The sequence below is a fragment of the Convolutriloba macropyga genome, chromosome 13, assembly GCF_964194025.1.
Source record: "Convolutriloba macropyga chromosome 13, txConMacr16.3, whole genome shotgun sequence".
In the NCBI taxonomy this organism is placed as follows: domain Eukaryota; kingdom Metazoa; phylum Xenacoelomorpha; order Acoela; family Convolutidae; genus Convolutriloba; species Convolutriloba macropyga.
In genome coordinates, this window is record NC_134480.1 from 19,268,725 (window position 1) to 19,287,378 (window position 18,654).

The 18,654-nt window shown below is 36.6% G+C and overlaps 2 protein-coding genes across 3 annotated transcripts in view; both read right to left on the reverse strand.

Moving 5' to 3' along the window:
* Positions 1-8,251, reverse strand: part of LOC142351496 (uncharacterized) — a 95,821-nt gene extending 87,570 nt beyond the window's left edge. For both annotated transcript variants that reach the window (XM_075403542.1, XM_075403543.1), the window contains exons 1-3: positions 8,025-8,251; positions 7,432-7,582; positions 1,143-1,351 (exon numbers count right to left, since the gene is read on the reverse strand). In XM_075403542.1, coding sequence (XP_075259657.1) covers positions 1,143-1,351; positions 7,432-7,582; positions 8,025-8,148 — 484 coding nt within the window. In that variant the 5' untranslated portion in view covers positions 8,149-8,251. The remainder of the gene's footprint in view (positions 1-1,142; positions 1,352-7,431; positions 7,583-8,024) is intronic.
* A 4,853-nt stretch (positions 8,252-13,104) lies between these two features.
* Positions 13,105-18,609, reverse strand: LOC142352039 (deleted in lung and esophageal cancer protein 1-like). Its single transcript, XM_075404382.1, has one exon. The coding sequence runs from the start codon at positions 18,592-18,594 to the stop codon at positions 13,444-13,446; it is 5,151 nt and encodes a 1,716-aa protein (XP_075260497.1). The 5' UTR covers positions 18,595-18,609; the 3' UTR covers positions 13,105-13,443.
* Positions 18,610-18,654: the final 45 nt, after the last annotated feature.

Here is an 18,654-nt window from a genome sequence, read left to right on the forward strand (position 1 = left end):
CGCAAAATCCATTTCAGACCATTTTAGGACTTTGAAAAACTTTGAAAAATTTTCTAAAAAAATTTCAAAAATTTTTGAAAACTTTAGGCCTCTGGTGTCTTATATTGGAATTTTTATGTTTTCACCAAAAACATTTAGTGAAAGTCTAAAACTTAGCTAACACCTAATTCTTTATACTGCAATTAAAACTTGACAAGTTTAAACAATTCCAACTCTCCCAAATGGAATAAAAGTTCAACTTACAAAATGAATACCCTTCATGCGCGCGGTGAAAGAATTATTCCAAAACTACCCTTATATGAATGCCCACGTAAAACTTTCCTTAAAAATACAAGTATGGTAATCCGCCTTTTCACTAGAACAAAAAACTTTGACGCAAAATTCTGTTTTTCAAAGGTAGAAAGTCTTTTAGGGGGGGGGGGTCGGACCCCCCCCCCCCTACAGTCATATGGCGGATTACCATACTACTTATATATATATATATATATATATATATATATATATATATATATATATGCGTGTATATACATTATATATAAATATATATATATATATATATATATATATATATATATATATATGTGTATATATATATACATACATATGTATATATACATATATATATATATATATATATATATATATATATATATATCCAATTTTAAAGCAATTTTAACTACATTCACCAAATTTGGCTAATTTCAACACACGCTCACAACTCTCAAAATCGGTTATATGTATGTATATATATATATATATATATATATATATATATATATATATATATATATATATATATATATATATATACTCTATTTTTCTGACTTTGCAGGACTTTGACAATTTAAGTTCAATTAAAAAAGTAAAAGTTTAACTTCGAGCAGTCACTCATATCTCAGCTCGTTTCTGAGAAGTCTTAAGAAATTAATTCGAGAGAAAGTTATTCAAAATTTAAAATTCTTGGTAACAAAAGCCTCAAAAGAAAGTTATCGCCTAATTAAACGTGTTTGTTGTGGAAAACAATGCCAGAAAACTGGCTATAATTTTGTTTGAGGATGTTCTGTTTGGGGCGCAATGTTAATATTTGATTGAAAAGATATAAGCACCAAAACTTCACAAGAAACCTATTAGTTAAAACTGACTTAGATTATTCTGATAAGGATCTTTGTTCTTCCATGGACTCTTGCATGTCTTTAGTGTCTTTGTAACTGGTGTGTTGTTTGCATTCATTAGGTCTGATTTGTAGCTGGAGTAGCGGATGACATCATGTCTGTTTAGAATTGTAGAGCTGCCAGCAGAGTAGCCAGACATTGAGGTCCTCGAGTTCTGTTGTTCCAGCCATCCAGGATCACTAATAAAAATATCAAGGTAGAATATAATTGCCTGAAGTCCAAAGAATTGAAATTTCGTCCTGATAATACTAAGCAGAGCCAAAAATGGCAGTGATCAAAACTAAGGTGCTGCCTAAACTCTAGGCAAATCGTGTTCTGTCATTGCCTTGGATCCCAATGACGAGCGGGATAGGACAATTCTTACTAAGGCGCAAAGAAGAAAATAATGTGTCTAATCCTGGTCTAATCTCAACTTGCAGTAAAATTAGAAAGATGAAAAAAAGTTAAGTTTCTCGTCGATAGTACTTGGCTGAAAACTATTTTGGCTGAAAACAAATTATTTTGATATCTCTGGAACTCTCTAAAAGAAACGTTCAACAATTTTCCACAATCTATACTTCGAAAAACTGCTTTTTTGCGAATGTTTATTTCGGGAACTGTGATAGCCAATATTTTAGAGACAACAAAGCAAATAAAAGAACAAAACAGCAGCCAAAACCTCCAAACTGTTTACATTTATTTACAAACTGTTATTCCTCAACAAAAAGATTTTCTCTGAAACTAATAATAATATAAATAGCCGAGATTGCCGGAAAACAGCCGCAATAGACGCCAGGGGCCTTCGATGGAATTGAAACAACTTTAGAAATAAGATAGACAGATTGATCACCAGTCCTTAAACAAACCATTAGACTTTCCGGGTTAGATTTGGATTGTTATTTTTATGAGACACATACGCTCTATAAGGAAAAAAGCCTAACAGAGCATTTTCAAAAAAAAAGTTTTCGATCGAAATCCAAAAATCAAGGCTCTAATACTCAAAAATTGAAGCATATACGCTTGACACTACTGAGATGCACAATTTTGACCATTATCTAGTAAATGTTCATATTAAATGTTCAGAAGTAATTTTTTTGAGTAAGTAACGCATTTGACCTAATAGCAGAACAAATGACGTAACGCACACAAATTTTAACTGCAAAGCAGAAGAAATCATTGAAATTGAAAAAGTCACGATGTCCCCAATAATAGTCGCTATCGCTTCGCGTCCATTAGTAATTTTTAGAGGAGGAGGAGTGGGAGTCATTGGTTTTTGTGTTTTTCTCTTAGCCGAGAAGATCCATAGTTTTTCCACCATATTGCGTGTTTTGAAAATCTTCTATCTTTTAGACAAATTGTAGTCCTGTGACCGTGGCAATTTGATAAACTTGCAAAAACAGACTGTTAAAAAATTTGGAAAGTTAATGCATCAAGGAGAGAAAAATTGAATATTGATAAACTTTTTCAAATTTTTCATCGCTTTTAATCACCACTCTAGTGAATGACAAAAGTGTGGTTCTGAAAAAAATTAAAAATAACGAAAACGCGAAAGAACTCTGATGAAAAATTTATCACGTCGCAAATAATCGCTGCCCTCAATTTCAATTCGGGGCCTCCAAGACACAGAGTTATAACAACTAAACAGCGACATGATCAAAAACTTCAAATATTTAAATTTACTGAATAAGTTTATTACATAGTGGCAATTTTGTTTCGGGAAAACCTCTATCGTCACACTTCCAGTGCATATTCACATTGTGTAGACCAAAAAAATCAGTCTAACAAAGATGAGCAAGATATAATCCAATTTGGAAATTGTAAGGGATGAGAATCGCGTTAAACTATAAAAGACGAAAGTTTTTGATATTAGACAAGCCGAAAGAGAGGATAACTTCTCAGAAAATGTAGACTATACAATTTTGGCTACCTATAAAATGATTTCTCAGATCAAAAGAAACTCAAATTGACCCATGCTTCTTGAAAGCACAGGGGTTCAACGTAATGTTCACTGATCAAAAGAACTACATTAAAAGCAGGAATATATATACTCAGGACCAAAGCTAGAAAAATTGTTGAAAAACACAAACCTGCAAGAACAAAATTCTCATCAGTGGCTCACTGTGTTATGATTGGGCATAACTATTGAATAAATCATCTGTTTGAAAACCAAATTAGGTTCCCTTTGAAATAAATTGCTGATTTTTGGCAAGATAATGCATTCAAAAATCAAGGTTTGAATTTTTGCTCTGATTGTTCTACTAAAAAATTTGATCTCTTTCAAATTTCAATACCAGCCCCATTTGCTAGTTAAAGTGAACATATCTCTTGCTTTCTCTGTTTTTTTATAGAATTATTTCGTTTGGTTGATGAAACTCTTTGAATCAAAATTGAAATCTTAAGAATATTTTATCATAGAGATTATGAAATAACATACACTGTCTAGATTTCAGTATTTCACAATTGAAGCTGTGGATGATGCTCAAATAAAAACTAACCTTACAACGAAAAACTTCGCGACAAGGTTTTATTTTTTCCCTTTTCCATCTAAACAAAAACTAATGATTTCGGGCAAACCAAAATGTTTCTGACTTTAGTGTTACAGAATCAACGAATAAAAAAACAGACTTTTGCAGGAAGTTAAACATACGTTTGCATGCCTTTTGATTTGTTTATTTATTTTGACCCAAATTGGGAAGCTTGAATGCAGTCCAGTGCTTGAATGAGAAATTGTGAGCAGCATAGACGCGCCAAGTTAATAGTCTCATTAGTGTCAACGATACTAAACTTTGCTTATCGTAAAAAGTAGCAAAACTTTTGGGAAAATTTTGTAGAAACTTAAAGAAAACGTTTGTTCCACATTTATCACTAATATGTACACGTTCATTTTATCCTTTTTGGCAACCAAGCAACGGGTTTTGTTAATTATTTTACATGTATGCAATTCATTCTTAATTTAAATCAATTTTTATGTAATAAAACGCTTTCAAGTTGGCTTTATGCCGAGCCAATACGACCAAAAAAACAAAACGCGCAACTTTTATTTTGAAGACAAAAAACATGTTTGGAGTAGTGTAAACAATATGATGAAAACGGATAGCGCTGTAAGTGTTACCCCGGTTGATGTCTCAGACGGAATCAAGTATTTCCAGACCGTCCGAGACGCAAAGTGTCTATGTCCAAACCGTCCCAGACGAAAAGATCTCGTGAGCCGACTTTGGATCGTTCATGTCGACTGTTTCTACGAAACTAGACGGTTTCCAAAAAAAATCGTCAGTACTTATACGCAACTGGACGGTTACCAAAAAATCGTCACTGTCAGTAGGGGTGTAAAAAAATAGCGGAGTTGGTATTTTTTTGAAAAAACAAATAAAGTTTGAAACAGTAAACAAATACAACAGCAATGAGTGCCAAATTTTGTCACTGAAGTTTTGCTATAATAAATTAAAAGTTTTTTTAACTACAATATACGTCATACCAAACATGTCCGACGAAAAATTAAGCACAAGCTTAGGAAACCATTTTGAGACAATTGTTATTTTGGAAGACTATATGTCGGTTATATGTGGACATTTTAATATAAATCATCACACCGTTTCGTCAAAGTTGAAAACATTGCAAGATGCCTTGCTGTTTTTTGATCTGCATTATGCAGAAAATGCGAACTGCACTAGAGAAACAAAGACTAGTTGTCCTCGCATTGATGCCGTGTATTCAAACGTCAAAATTGATTTGAAAGTGTCACCAACTACGATATCAGAACAATATACGCTGTTTTTTGAATTCTCGGAACCCAAATTGAGTCATTTAGAAAAAGAAATTGATGATGATCGTATGATTAAAATGTGGACAAAGCATAATGACGCAAATGCAATTATCAATCTTCAGTTTTATATGCAGCATGAATTACAGAAGTTTGAACTAACTCTTGATCAATTAAGTTGTGAAGAAGCCATGAAACATTTTCAGTTTCTGTTGAATAAGTGCGTTGAAAAATTTGTTTCTACGAAAATTTTTAAAGGTACAAAAAAAATAAAAAAATGTGGGTTGACCAAGAAACGACAGCAATACCCAAGTTTTATAAGAACTAAAGACAAAAATGATCAGCTCAAGTTGCAACGCAAGATAGGCTCAATAAAGAATCAGCTGATAAATTCGTACTATTTTTCTTCAGTTGGTAAAATCTTAGCATCAAATTTTGAGTCTAAAAAAGAGAATGTTTCTAAAAGCAGTAGTATCAGTGTACAACCAATGCGACTAAACAGTGCCACTTTGCTGGAAGTACGGGAAATAATAAATAAAATGCAAACCAAATATAGCACAGATTGCTTTGAATTGAACAATTTTTTCTGAAGAAACTCGAATGTGTAATTTAGAATGTGTAATGTCAATACTAACAAAATTAATCAACAAATGTATTGACGAAAGAAGTTTTCCACCTTGCTTGGAAGGAGCTATCATAGTAGCAGTACTTACAAATGGTGATGTCCAGGAACCATTTAACTTCAGACCTATTTCTCTACTCCCGACTGTTGCAAAAGTCTTTAAAATTTACCTGTACAGCAAAATATCTATTTTTTTAGAATTATTTGATCTCCTGGACGCAAGTCAATATGGTTTCAGACGACAAAGAGGAACAATTGATGCATTAGCGCATTTTGTTGAAAACGCTAGGGACACTTTAGAAAACCAGCCAAAGTGCTCATTAGAGGTTATTTCTAGATTTGAAAAAAGCATTTGACACGGTTGATCATAATTTACTTCTTAGAAAAATTGCTAACATAGGTTTGAGAGGCCCAATGCTTGAAATTATGAAATCTTACTTATCTGATAGAAAACAAATTCATAAAGATGGTGCTGCAAGAATGAGTCCGAGAACTGTTACTCTTGGCGTGCCTCAAGGTTCAGTTTTAGGTCTTTTCATCATATACGTCAATGACATCACACAACAATGCAACTGCTCCACAATAACGCTCTATGCCTACAATACTGCTTTGCAGCCAAAAAAAATGCAAACGAAGTTCTTTTTCAACGTGATATTGACGACATTGGCCTCTACTTAAGCGATAACAAACTGATGCTCAATGTTGAAAAAACGATTAATCTTAACTTAGGTGTGAAAGCTACGATTAATGATCTAAGACAACGCAACCCTTAAATAGAGCAACGAAGTAAAGTATCTAGGCGTTTTGCTGGACAACAAATTGGATTTCAAAAAACACATAAATAGTGTCGCAGCAAAATTGACGAAATTTACGGGATTGTTCTACAAACTAAGGTTTATATTGAGTATTAAACAACTAGTTGTAATATATAAGGCTTTTGTTCAACCGGTAATACAATATGGAGTACTTATTTACGGCACTGCAAACAAGACAAGCCTGAAGTTGATCGAAGTTAATATCAAACAATGTTCCCGAATTATTTTCAGGAAACAAAGTCATCAATCAACAGCGAACGAACGGGAAAAATATGGAATCTTCCTGTTGAGAGAGCTACATATTTATGAGCTTTTAAAGTTTTTAACCAAAACAATTAAGCGAAAACATAAAAAAGAAAAATTTAACAGGTTTATTGAGGATTAAGAGCTTGTCAAGTTAGATGAGAAAAGAACAACAACTAAGAAACTAAAGCCTAGCAATCAATTTACTGGTATCAACCCAGAGACAATTGGAATACGAATAAAAAATTGCTAAATCATATACTTAATTTCGACTCAAAATATGTTCATTTCATAAAGAGTTGTCGCAGATCCGGAATTAATACACATCACCTTACTTTTCTTGAAAATTTTAGACAAGGAAATGATATCAACTTTTGGGCAAATTTCTGAAACTTTTAATTTTTTTTTATTTTTTATATTTTTTATTATTTTTTTACAAAATCTCCATGTTTCCTCACGTATACTTGCTGTCATTCACTCTTTTTTAAACCTTAAAACAAACTAATATCAACCTCCTACCCCCGCCCCTATTTGCTAACAAACTTGAACTGCTTCCCAAAGGCATCACACAACTAGGCTTTTTTGCCTTTTGATGGCCTTTTGAGTATGTATAAGTAAACTTCATAGAACATTGCTGTTTGTTTATACATAATTGAGAACAATTTATTATTATTATTATTTTGCATGTTTTTGCATATTTCCAGACTATGCAATTTTGAACTCGACTCCCCTTTTGCGCTCATCTTTGTTCTGGACCTGCTTGCTTCCACCTGGGACCTCAACCTTGGTACCATTGGTACTATCTTTGAGGCCATCTTGTTCCAAAAACTCCATCTTCACCTTGCAAAGCTGGGCTTCTGTGAAGACTGTCGAGAGAGAGGCGCAATCATTGATGTGGTTGCGTGTGACTGTCTTCTCTGCTGACTCACTTCAAGTTGAGCTGGAGAGTTCACAGCAAGCGTAGGAGTGGCAGTTAGCAGCTGTCCATAAGCTAAGCCCACGTATAACGTTTCCCAACAATTTCTCTAATTTTTTTGTGTCATTAGAGGGGAGACAGGAAAAAATGCATTTGTCATTGAACGAAAGAAATTTGCTTGGTCGTTGGAACTGACGAATTGTTCCGTAATTTTTCATTTATTGTTCAATAAATTACTTTTTGTTGAAAGCATGCTAGTTTTCCAATAGAATGAATTCTGTCATAATGCTGAGAAAATTCTGTATAGTTCTCCTCTAAATGACATTTTATTGTTCACATATCATTATACGAATTATCTGTGTAAGAAATTATCCGTGTAATTTTCAATTAATTTTACGGTATAAGATTCATATGGACTGGCATATAACTGTTTAACTTTGATTATAATCGTGAAAATTGCGTCTTTTAAAATTTGGATCTTGGTTTAAAAAAGTATGGAAAAAGTTAGAAGGGGTCCCTGAAATAGAGTTTGGACTAAGCGTCATTTCACTTTCGTCGTAATAGAGAGATGGTCGCATCCTTCTTTGACTGTCATTGCCACTATCTCTTCCAAGAGCTGCTCTGTTGTCTGTGTTTTCCATTGAATCACGGCTACCTTAGATAATATAGTTCCAGATTCAATAAAATTGGGGTCCAAATGGTAGTCGGACAAATGTATGCCGAATGTTTTCCTTGTAGTAGGAGATACTTATTGCATTTCGATATTAGTAAGTATAAATTTGATCATATATACTAATCAGGCAAGCAACTTAGCGCCCCGAGAGAACCCAAAGGTAGGGGGGTTTTTATTGACTCAAAAGTGAGGTTTAGTTAGTGTGAGATGGCAACTAAGTTAAGGCAACAAAAGTGGGCAAGACAGTTGGACTTTCCTACTCTTGTAGCGCCAAGTTTTTTTTTACCTTTGTGTCTAGCTTTTGTCAAATTTAAGGCATTAACCTGGGTTCTTCAATTGCATAAATGACGTTCATTTCCGATAATATGACTGTATCTGGTATTAATCAACAATTGAGTTGTTGAACACTGTTTGTGATGTACATCTGTAAATTAAACATAGGTTGCCTGGCACTGTTTGAGATCACTGAACTTCTGGCGTTTATCGAAAACCAGAAGCGATTGGAGAAATAGAGTCAGAATTTTGATATTACTTCTGCAGAGTCACGTAACCTTGCTTAAAACACAAAAATGTGCACGTTTTACACTGACGAAAATTCATGGAGGTCAACTTCTGGCTAAGAATATAGGAACCTCTGGCATTTTAACTTCCAGCACTGCCGATGTTCCGCATTTTAAAATGTGAACATGAGCGTTTTAATTTCACTTTTCTTCTGACTTTAGGCACTCGTTACCAAAAGTATCACTTGTATTTTGGCCGTTTCAATCCATTAGTAAATAGATACGTCGAAAAGCAGTAGTCTAACATAGTTATTCTGTGTCATTACTGAGGTGAAATGGTTCTCTTAACAAGTTCTTGTTAGGGTAACCAGGGAATACAGTACAGATATGGCCGACTGGCAGTAGTTATTGTTTCGTGGCTATTAAAATTCAATTCAAATAGAAGCAGAGTTTAGTTGTGCATTTAAACATTTTTTTGTAAACATTTAAACATTTTAAACATAAAATACGATATAATCTGATTATTGTTTCCAGGTTTTAGTGCCTAATTTTTTACCGAGATCATTTAACAGTAACTTGTTGACAATGACACACAGTTATCAAGAAGCTATCAAGAGTTATCAAACTTGAGGCGAAGCCCAATAGTTGAACACCTCGAGGGCGGTAACAGCCGTGTGATAATGTTTTTTAATCAAATCTCATTGCAATTACGACACTGTTGCCGTTATTAGATTACTAGTTTATAACAATCTATTGTCGCCATATAGCGACAATGCTGATAAAAGAGCATGAAAAACTGGTAGTCTAATGAAGAAACAGAAATCGCAGTGTTAATTGAGCGTTAACATGTTATTGATCCCGTAAGTTATACAACTGTGGTTATCGCAACGAGAGTTGATTAATTACATATACGCTATACATCCATGTTGGTTGGGAGTGTGAAAAAAACGATCTACTACAATTATTACTTCACGGGAAAAACTTAATTCATTGTTCCGACCCCCACTATAGTGGGGAGGGAGGAACTATATACACAAATGGGTTTTTTTGTTCATCGATTTTGTTCAATTTTGGCCGCTCGATATATTCATCGTAGAGAGTTGTGATTGGTATCATTAAAAAGCTTGTACACCCTAGAATATGGAATTAAAAAGATTTTTTTGAATGTCGTTTTTTACAGAGAGTTATTAGGCTATAAAACTTTGTAAATATTCAATAGATTTTATTCACATTCAGTAATATTTGCTAAAATTTGGCACAGTTTTGCTAATATTTTTTTAGATTACGTTGAAATTCTTAATAGTAGAGTTTTTTTGTTACTATTGGAGAGAGAAAAGCGTTGCTGAATTGTTTGGTTTGAGTTTCTTTGGCTAAAAATTTCGATGAAATTTTCAAAATTCAGACATCAAAAATCGGAGAAAAATTGGACAAAATATGAATTTTTGGTCCAATTTGTTTAAGTTTGCCGAAACTGGAGACCCAGAAACAGCTGAAATAATCTCTCTAAACTCCAAAAGAGAGCTATTTGAATCTCGGCGCCCTGTAAAAGTGTTCTGGAATTAAAATTTTGCCGTTTTTTATAATTTACCTCGATAATTACACAAATTGCATCATTTTTTTAATATTTAAAGTATTTCACTCAACAATTGGTCTAAAACATTGGTACACTAGGGCAAATTTGTGGGGCATGGCAAAATCAGGGATACGTTTGATATTATCATGAATTCTTACAATCAGAAATTTAATAACTTTAAGAAGTGCTTTAGTAAACTTTAACTGCATTATTGTGCTCTTTCTTCAATTGTTATTCTTTTTGCATTCTGATTACTAAGTGTTACAAATCAAAAGCCCAATAGGCTTCTGCAAGAGTTGTAGATGAACCTGTACCACGCATTCGATTGTTATCTAATGTCTCTTATGTCATTTAATACACTTGTTTTAAGGAAATTTCAATGTTTTGAACTTGTCAATTTTTTTTATATTATTTCTGTCAATTTTTACCTTATTTTCAGGAAAAAAGGTCAAATTTTCTTTCCTTTAGAAAACAAACTAAATTTGTGTCGGATTCTTTTAAAAGAACGGTATCTTGGTTTCGGTACTCCCGAGTTTTCACACAAAATTGTGTGATTTTTGTGCATAATTGCCCATTTTTGCTGTTGTTTTTGTTTCCTTGGTAAATTGTCACAATAACATTACCTAGCAATCTATCTGAAAAAATCTTCAAAAACGATTTGCAATTAAACATATTTATTGTTTTCTTAACATATGATTTTAACATTAATTATTCTAAGGTAAAAGGTATTAATTATTAAGGTAAACAAACTTAATAACTGATATCGATATATAGCGAATAGTTTAATTGATTTCCAACTTAAAATATTTGAAAAACACTGAAAAATTATTCTTCAATTCATCCCTTTTTCTGGTTTGCGTTTTTTCTCGTATTTTAAAATGTCGTATCAATTTCTTAATTTAGCCTAAGTATTCAGAGATTTCCTCAACGTTTTGTCGAAGGAAATAGTGATTTTTCTGTTCTTTAAACATTTTGACTGATGTCTTCAGGGCATAAACAATTTGTTTCAGAAACATTTTGTGAAATTCAGAATTTTTCAATTTTGGTGGTTTTTTTGTGGTGCTGTCATTTTGAAATATTCGTTTTGCAAAAAGATTTTATGATGTGCAAATGAGTCGCAAAGGAAGGTTTAATGGCTTCAGCACTGTGGTTTTGTAAAGTTTGAAAATTTTTATTTCAGCTTGTATTTAAAGTTATTTTACAATCTAATGACTTAGTTGCACTAATGACAGGCGGAATTAATGTTCAAAAGAGTTCTGTCTACTCTTTAGTTGAACTGTCTACTCTTTTAGTTAAAAGCTTATTTTGGCTATAATTTTTGAAAATATTTGTTTTTCTAAAAAAAACAATGGATATCTGAGATTTGCCAATCTTATTTCTGTTCACTCGTAGCTGAGCACCCTTTTATACAATTCACATCCTTTATCTATTCAACTATGTTTTGCTCTTTATAGCAATTTTATTTTCCTGAAATGGTCTTTGTTCTCGGTACAACCAGTTTTCGTAAAATTTTCGTGATTCTTGCATATTCGACAAATTTTGTAGGTCTTTATTTTTTTTCACACTGTCACAAAATTGGGCGCTCCTCTGGTTATTTGACAAAACGCAATCAAAAATTTTAAATCTTTATAGTGAAGAGCTCAATGTTTATTTGGCCGGCACATAGTTTTTGTGCAATTTGTTTTCGTGCAAATTTTTTCGTGCAGTTTTTTTATTTTTGCCTGTTTTTCGTTCTGTTTGTAGTCGTATGACATATCCAGGACAAAGAAAGGTCTCAATTGCTATCTATGGTGGTATAAAAGAATCTCTCAATGATTTCAATTGACGCAAAATATTTCTAATTAGTTTGACATTAATTCTTTTCAAAAAAAGAACTTTTTTAAAACTTTGCCCTTTTGTTCATTTCTTGTGGAATTGTCATGAAATCGCATCGAGGAGAAGTCCCATATTTTCCTTTTATGAAGTAGGGGATATTCGTTTTCATATAAGTTTTATCGGATGGCATTTTTATTCGGTTATTCATCGTTTTCAAAAAATGTACAACGAGTTTTGGTCGCAATTATTATATGTAATTATTTGATTTTTATCACCGTCTTTTCCGGTAGTCATATTATGGTAGCCACAGGAATCATCGGCCCTCTAAGGTAGATTGTTTTGCTCATTTAGTATTTTGCTGAACGATATGATATGTGACTTTTTTATCTCTTCCTCATTTGGTAGACAATTAAGAGACATATGTAGATGAGCGGGGTCAGAACTTTATGCGCAAACGCACATTACCGAGCCTCCTTGTTAAATATATACTCGTAGTGCAAACACATTTTGAGGACTTCTATGCGCGTATTAAAACCGAAAACCTTCGATTTCATAAGACTTGCGAAACAGAAAATCTATTTGGAATGCATAATAAAAAAAATATAGACCAGCTCTCTCAGAAATACAGCACTCCAATACAATGCAAAGTCTTTGGATTATAAAGAAGAGGATCGCAGAATTAGTCGGCTGAAATGAGGCATCAGAAAATCTTGACTATCATCCCTCTATCTCGACTCAAACTCTGGTCTTTATTATGTTACACTTGCTGTAGAATTTGCAGAACAAATTTATGGGTTTAAAATACGCTCCACCAATGTTCCTCTTAAATGGGGCGCAAAAATTTAGGACGCTTTTTTGTCAACGCCTCTTCTTCGGAAGAACTTTTGGAATTTTCGAACCATTTGAAATATAGACACGCAGCTTTCAAATGATACCATCGATGTTGGTCTGGCATAGAGTCACACAAGGTGTCTTGCTGCACAGAACAAACATTCACCAATGCAAGTCATCACTCACGTTTCTCCTTTGATATATATTAAAAAATTTGGAAGCTTTATTTCATCTAAACAGTTATTACATACATACATGATTGCTAACTTATTTACAGAATTCGCGTACTCATCATTCACGATTTTCAACGGTTCGCTAATTCACCTAAACATCAATATCGATTGAGTTTCAGGTAATTTCCTGTATTTAATCAATTGTTTTAATCCTTACTGACTTTCATTTTTTCATTTGCCATTATACTTATATACAAATTAAGGTTTTCATATTCTACAAGAGTGTCTAATTCAGACTGAGTTTTATTATATACATTACTTTGTACAGTTTTTTTTCTCACATACAACTTGATTCTTCGGGAAAGAAGAACCTAATCAGTGACTTCGTAATGGCCATCCTGAGATCCCTGTCCACAGACTTTGAAGTATATTGGATCCTCTCCAAATTGACCTCGGATGCAGTACTCCCGCTCAACATACTCGGTTCTCACACTTTTGAACACTATTTCAATCAACTGTTTGTTCGAAGCGGTTTCATCTGAGAGAAATGGTCCCAGGTACCCACTTGAAGGCGTGATCAAAAACACGTCATTGATTGTGTCGTTGGTGACCCGCTTGGCTACGGATTTTCCGGGCGACTTATTTGCTAGTCCAACAGCTTCGATTGTCCAGTACGATCCACAGCTAGTTTTGTTCATAATTTCTAGTTCTTTACTTTGGACTGTTCCAACAAAGCACGATCCGAAGTCGAACATCAACATTTTTGGGCTTTCAGCACTTTCAACTTCTTGATCGGGGATTCTCATTTGAGCGGGCGTGAAGAAATTCGGGAAGCTGAGGGTAACTTTAATCGGAATCTCTTCTTTGGATCCGTTCGCATAATTGATTTGCAGGAAGTCGTTCAAGGAAAGGATTTTCCCACCACCAGAGCTAGTCGTGACTTCGATTCCGCTTTCCTGGCTCGATTCAGTGACCGATGCTTTGATCAAGTCATCAACAAACATCTTTGAGATTCGTAATGCGACGTTGAACTGGTGATGATGCTGTGGTTCCAAATGGAACGCCTGATCCGAGATTGCTTCCCAATTCTTTAATTTCCCTTTTCTTTCCATAATCCACACGGACACAAACTCTGGGAAAAACACTTCGAAGGATAAGGGCGCCTCAGAAGGATTGCTGAGTTTAAGCATCTGGTGCTTCGAAAACGCAACTTCTTTCATTTGCCCGTTGTTGGAATCTACGAGCTGGCTAGGAGTTCCCTCCAAGCAAATAGTTCCAGGAATTGCTGTATCTTCATCCAGCTCAATTGACAGCTTCGCAGGTTTGATATTACCCAGCATAAAGAACCGGACAGGATCTACATCATATTGGTCAAGTCTGGTGACTCCTGTTAAAACTCGACTTTTCTCTTCCAGAGACATGAAGCCTTGACAGAAACCAAAACACTGGACATCACTTCCCGATGGACTGACCGGAATGAAACTAGCTGTCAATTTGACGCTTGACCTCGCCGGAATTGTAATTTCTTGTGGCTCAATTCTGAAGAACTCAGAGTTCTCTGCCCCATTATGAAGCAACACTTTCAGAGACAAGAAAGTCCTCACTTCAATTTCCGGCTCAGCTATTCCATTCACAGTTCCAGGAGACCCCAATCCGTTCAGCTCTTCGTCAATTGCGCTTCCCATTTCAGTTCGGGCTGTTGTCTCGGGTGACTGGTCTTCGACAACATCTGAAAAGCTCAACAAGTTTTCGTCACCCAATGGTCGACCCGAGAACATTTCCAAATTCACCAGCTTCTTGTTGTCTGGGTCATAATCGTAAGCCTTCCAGAACAACTTCAGATCCACAGGTCCATTGTTATTTACCTGGACTGATCTTTTGACTGTCTCAGTATCGTGAATCTTAGTTCCAAACCTCAAAATAGGCTCTTGAACCTTCAGAGCGCCCATGATCTGGTATGAAATCGGGCATCCATTGCAAACATTGGCAGTAATCGGTATATTTTCAGCTGGTAAGGACCCGACATTCACAATGAGGGTATCGGTGTAGAGACCCCACATATCAGAGTAACAAGCAAGCGTGACTAAGACCTCGCCAAATGGCGGCAGATTTCCTTGAGGCGGATCTAGAACAAAAGCAACGCCATGGTTACTTTTCAGGACCGCCGTGTTGTACTCTTCCAGGGCTTTTGGCAGTGTAATACTGTAGGGATCCGCTAAATGAGGCGTTTGCCTTAACAGTCCAACTCTCTCTCCTTTCTTCAGAGCAGCTTTCAAGCTCCTGTCAACTCGGACAGGGACTGATTCAGATGGAAAATTACGGACATGTAGCTTGTACTCTGCCATTATAGCTGTTGTATTTCGAATGAGCAGTTGTTGAATTTTTACTTCACCAAGCGTGACGGATCCGAAGTCGAAGGCGATTTGTCCATCTTTGCTTGACTCCTTTTCGTTTTCTCCCCCAACGACCTCGAAATCCACCGCAAGCCCAGATGTACGTCCCTTTAGAGACAGCCAAATGGGGCTTTCATCTTCCACGTAACACGGTATGCACAGATCTGTAAACTCGATCATTTTCGTGGACATGAACTGAATCTCGATATCTTGTGTTTCTCGAGGTTCAATCGCGGACGTTTCCGGGAATATCTTGAGCTTGCAGAACTCAGCATCCTCTCCAGTTGCTTCACCCCATCTGAACGAAGTTGTAAAATCCGTCAAGTTACACAGCTGAACGTGCGTTGATACAGGTACGCTCATGTACACCAAACCCAGGTTCACTTCACAATTCAACAAGCACAGAGTGGGTTTTTGCGACTCGCCCACTATTTTTACGAAACTCTCTTCACCGTTTTCCACTTCTAGCCGTCCAATCACGTCTAGCTTTTCTTCGTTACTAGGCTTGTATTTTAACTCGATCTCCGAACTGCCAAGTGGTGCCAATACGCCCGAACAGTTGATAACTTGCAGTCCGACCGTCTTTTTTGGAACATCGAAAGACCATCTAGCCGAAATAGAAGATTTATTCACAATCATAAATCTACGAACTTGCGAATCTGCAATTCGTACCAGACCGAAGCTAACTTTGTCACAACCGATTTGAACGTCAGGTCCAACGATGTCTGCCGTCAGTTTCAAGCTCATAGGAACTTTCTCTTGATGTTCGATTTCGCAAATCAGCTCGCGTTCAATAGGACCCGGCTTGTTGCGCGAAATGGCCACCTCAAGAGACGCCCAGTAACCTTCTGCAATTTCTCCTTCTGCCGGTTCGACTTCAATTATTTCATTTTCGTCAACATCTACCGGACGCCAGCGGAAATATACAGGCGCCAGACTATTGTTCATGATCTGAATAGGTCGCCGGACAGTTGTGCCCAAAAGAGTTTTGCCAGAGAAATCTACGCAGTAAGGCACAAAGCATACATTGTAAGGGACGCATTCACCTTTCACGTCCACAACAAGACCAACTTCATCCCGGAGAGTTATCGGCAACTGATTTGCATTCATGGCTGATGACTTCGCATCGGTTACAAGTTTGGACGTCTTACTCGTACTTCTACCAGTCAAATGTCCAGATCCACTGGCACCAGGCTCACCTGGACCCTCATCCAGTGTCAGGTCGGGAACTTTAGGAACATTATGAAGCACAAGCTGAAAGAGGTTGTGGAACTGCTTGGCATACGGTGCTGCAAATATGGCCGAGCATTCTACCTCTCCTCCAGCGGGCAACTCGGCAGCATTCGGAGATACTGAGAAAGGAGAACTAACATCCCATTGTCGATCTTTTTGATTGATTTTGTCAATATCTTTCTCCTTGTCTGTTTGACTCTCCTTTTCCTTCTGTTCGGTCAACGTCATTGGATCCACCAACAGTGGTTTCATGATTTGCCACGAAAAACTCATCGCAACTTGAGTCAAGTTCTTGATTGTGAGCTTTCGAACAGCGTACGTCATTGGGTTAATAGGTGGGAACTTGATAAACTTCTGGGCACCCGGGTCTATTGTCTCCTCCACGCTGGGTTCCACCAGAGACCCATCGGACACTTTTGTCAATTCAACTTTCGCTTCCTCTGATTTTCCAACTAGCGTAACTTTGCGGACGTTGCAGTTGTCACAGACAAACAAAATATCCAGAGAAAACTTACCCAGTCTTTTCGGAAGGAAGAGAACTTCCAGAGGAATCGCGCTTCCTTTGGGAGCATAGAACATGGCAGGTCTCACTTCGAAAGGCGCTTCAACAATTCGCTGTCCATGTACAAAATTCTTGTACCCAGTTGCTGGCCACTTAGATTTGGGCAGAATAAAGAAGGATCCGTCTCCGCCTTCGTTTTTGAAAGCAAACTCAGACAGCTTAGCGCCGCCGACCAAGCAGTGACCAACATCAATTACAGACTTAAGCGTCAACAAAGGCGGGGGTCGGCGAGCTTGCAACGGAACCACGACGTCACAAAATCCATCCGACTGCACAATTATTTCATCGTCACAATCTGCCAACGTCTCAGGAACGAAGTTGACAACATACAAGCTAGAGAGTCCAGGAGCTACTAAACCTCCATCAGTAGGGAACGAACCCAAGCTGACACTGAATTTGTTACTTTTCGGAGGTAACACTCGACATTTGCGTTGACAGCTTGATGTATTTTTCAGCTCCAGCGTCATTTCGTATCCTTGCCCCACGCGGAACTTTGAGAACACGAGCTTCGCGGGCACTGGTTTGAAAGGCGGGCTGTGAAACTCAGCACTCTCGGGTGAGTTACTGTTATCGTTTGCAGGGTTTCGCAGGTAGTCCTGTCTCGCATTCATAATCGACAAATACTTTTTAGCTTCCTCGCGATTCTCAGCATTCGGCATGTCTTCCCACATTGTTGAGGGCCTCATGAATTCCTGGAAATCACTCGGTTCCGGACTTGCAGCGTCGGTTGATCTATCTCCGGCGGCCAGTATCGCCTGCATTGTCTGCACGTATCCATCGTCACGCGGAACAGGTCGGTTTTTCTCGCGAGATCCAGTTGTTGACCGGGTATAATTGGGACGCTTTGAAGTCTTCTCTGGTTTTTTGTACTCAAAGGGATCTGAGAACAGATCATCAGCTACAATCAAACCATGTTCACGCAACGCTTGGTTGTCCATGAAGCTAATATAATTCTGGGCACTCATCGATGAGTTTCCACTCGCAACTTGCTTCTCATAATGAGATAAGGCTTTGGCTCTAGCTTGGATTATCATTTTTTCCATGTTAGCTAGTTTCTGAATCCGAGCATTTTGCTCTTCTTGAGCTTGACGAAGTCGCTTTACGTAGTTTTGATGGTACTCATCATCTTCGTTTCCAATGGCCGTTGTTGCCAAATGATCTACAGTCTCTTTATCCACTAGGTAACGGGAGAATTTCCCACCAAAAACTCTGTTTAATACGTGGCTGTTATCTTGGCTCGCAGCAATGGCCGGTCGCTGCTCACTCATTGAAGGTTCTGTCCGCATCTTGGGAAGAGGAATGTTATTTATACCACCACTGCTGCCAGAGCTCATTTTTGGTTCTATTTACTAACTGAAATAGCAATTTAATCTTTTAAACTCTACGGCATTTTT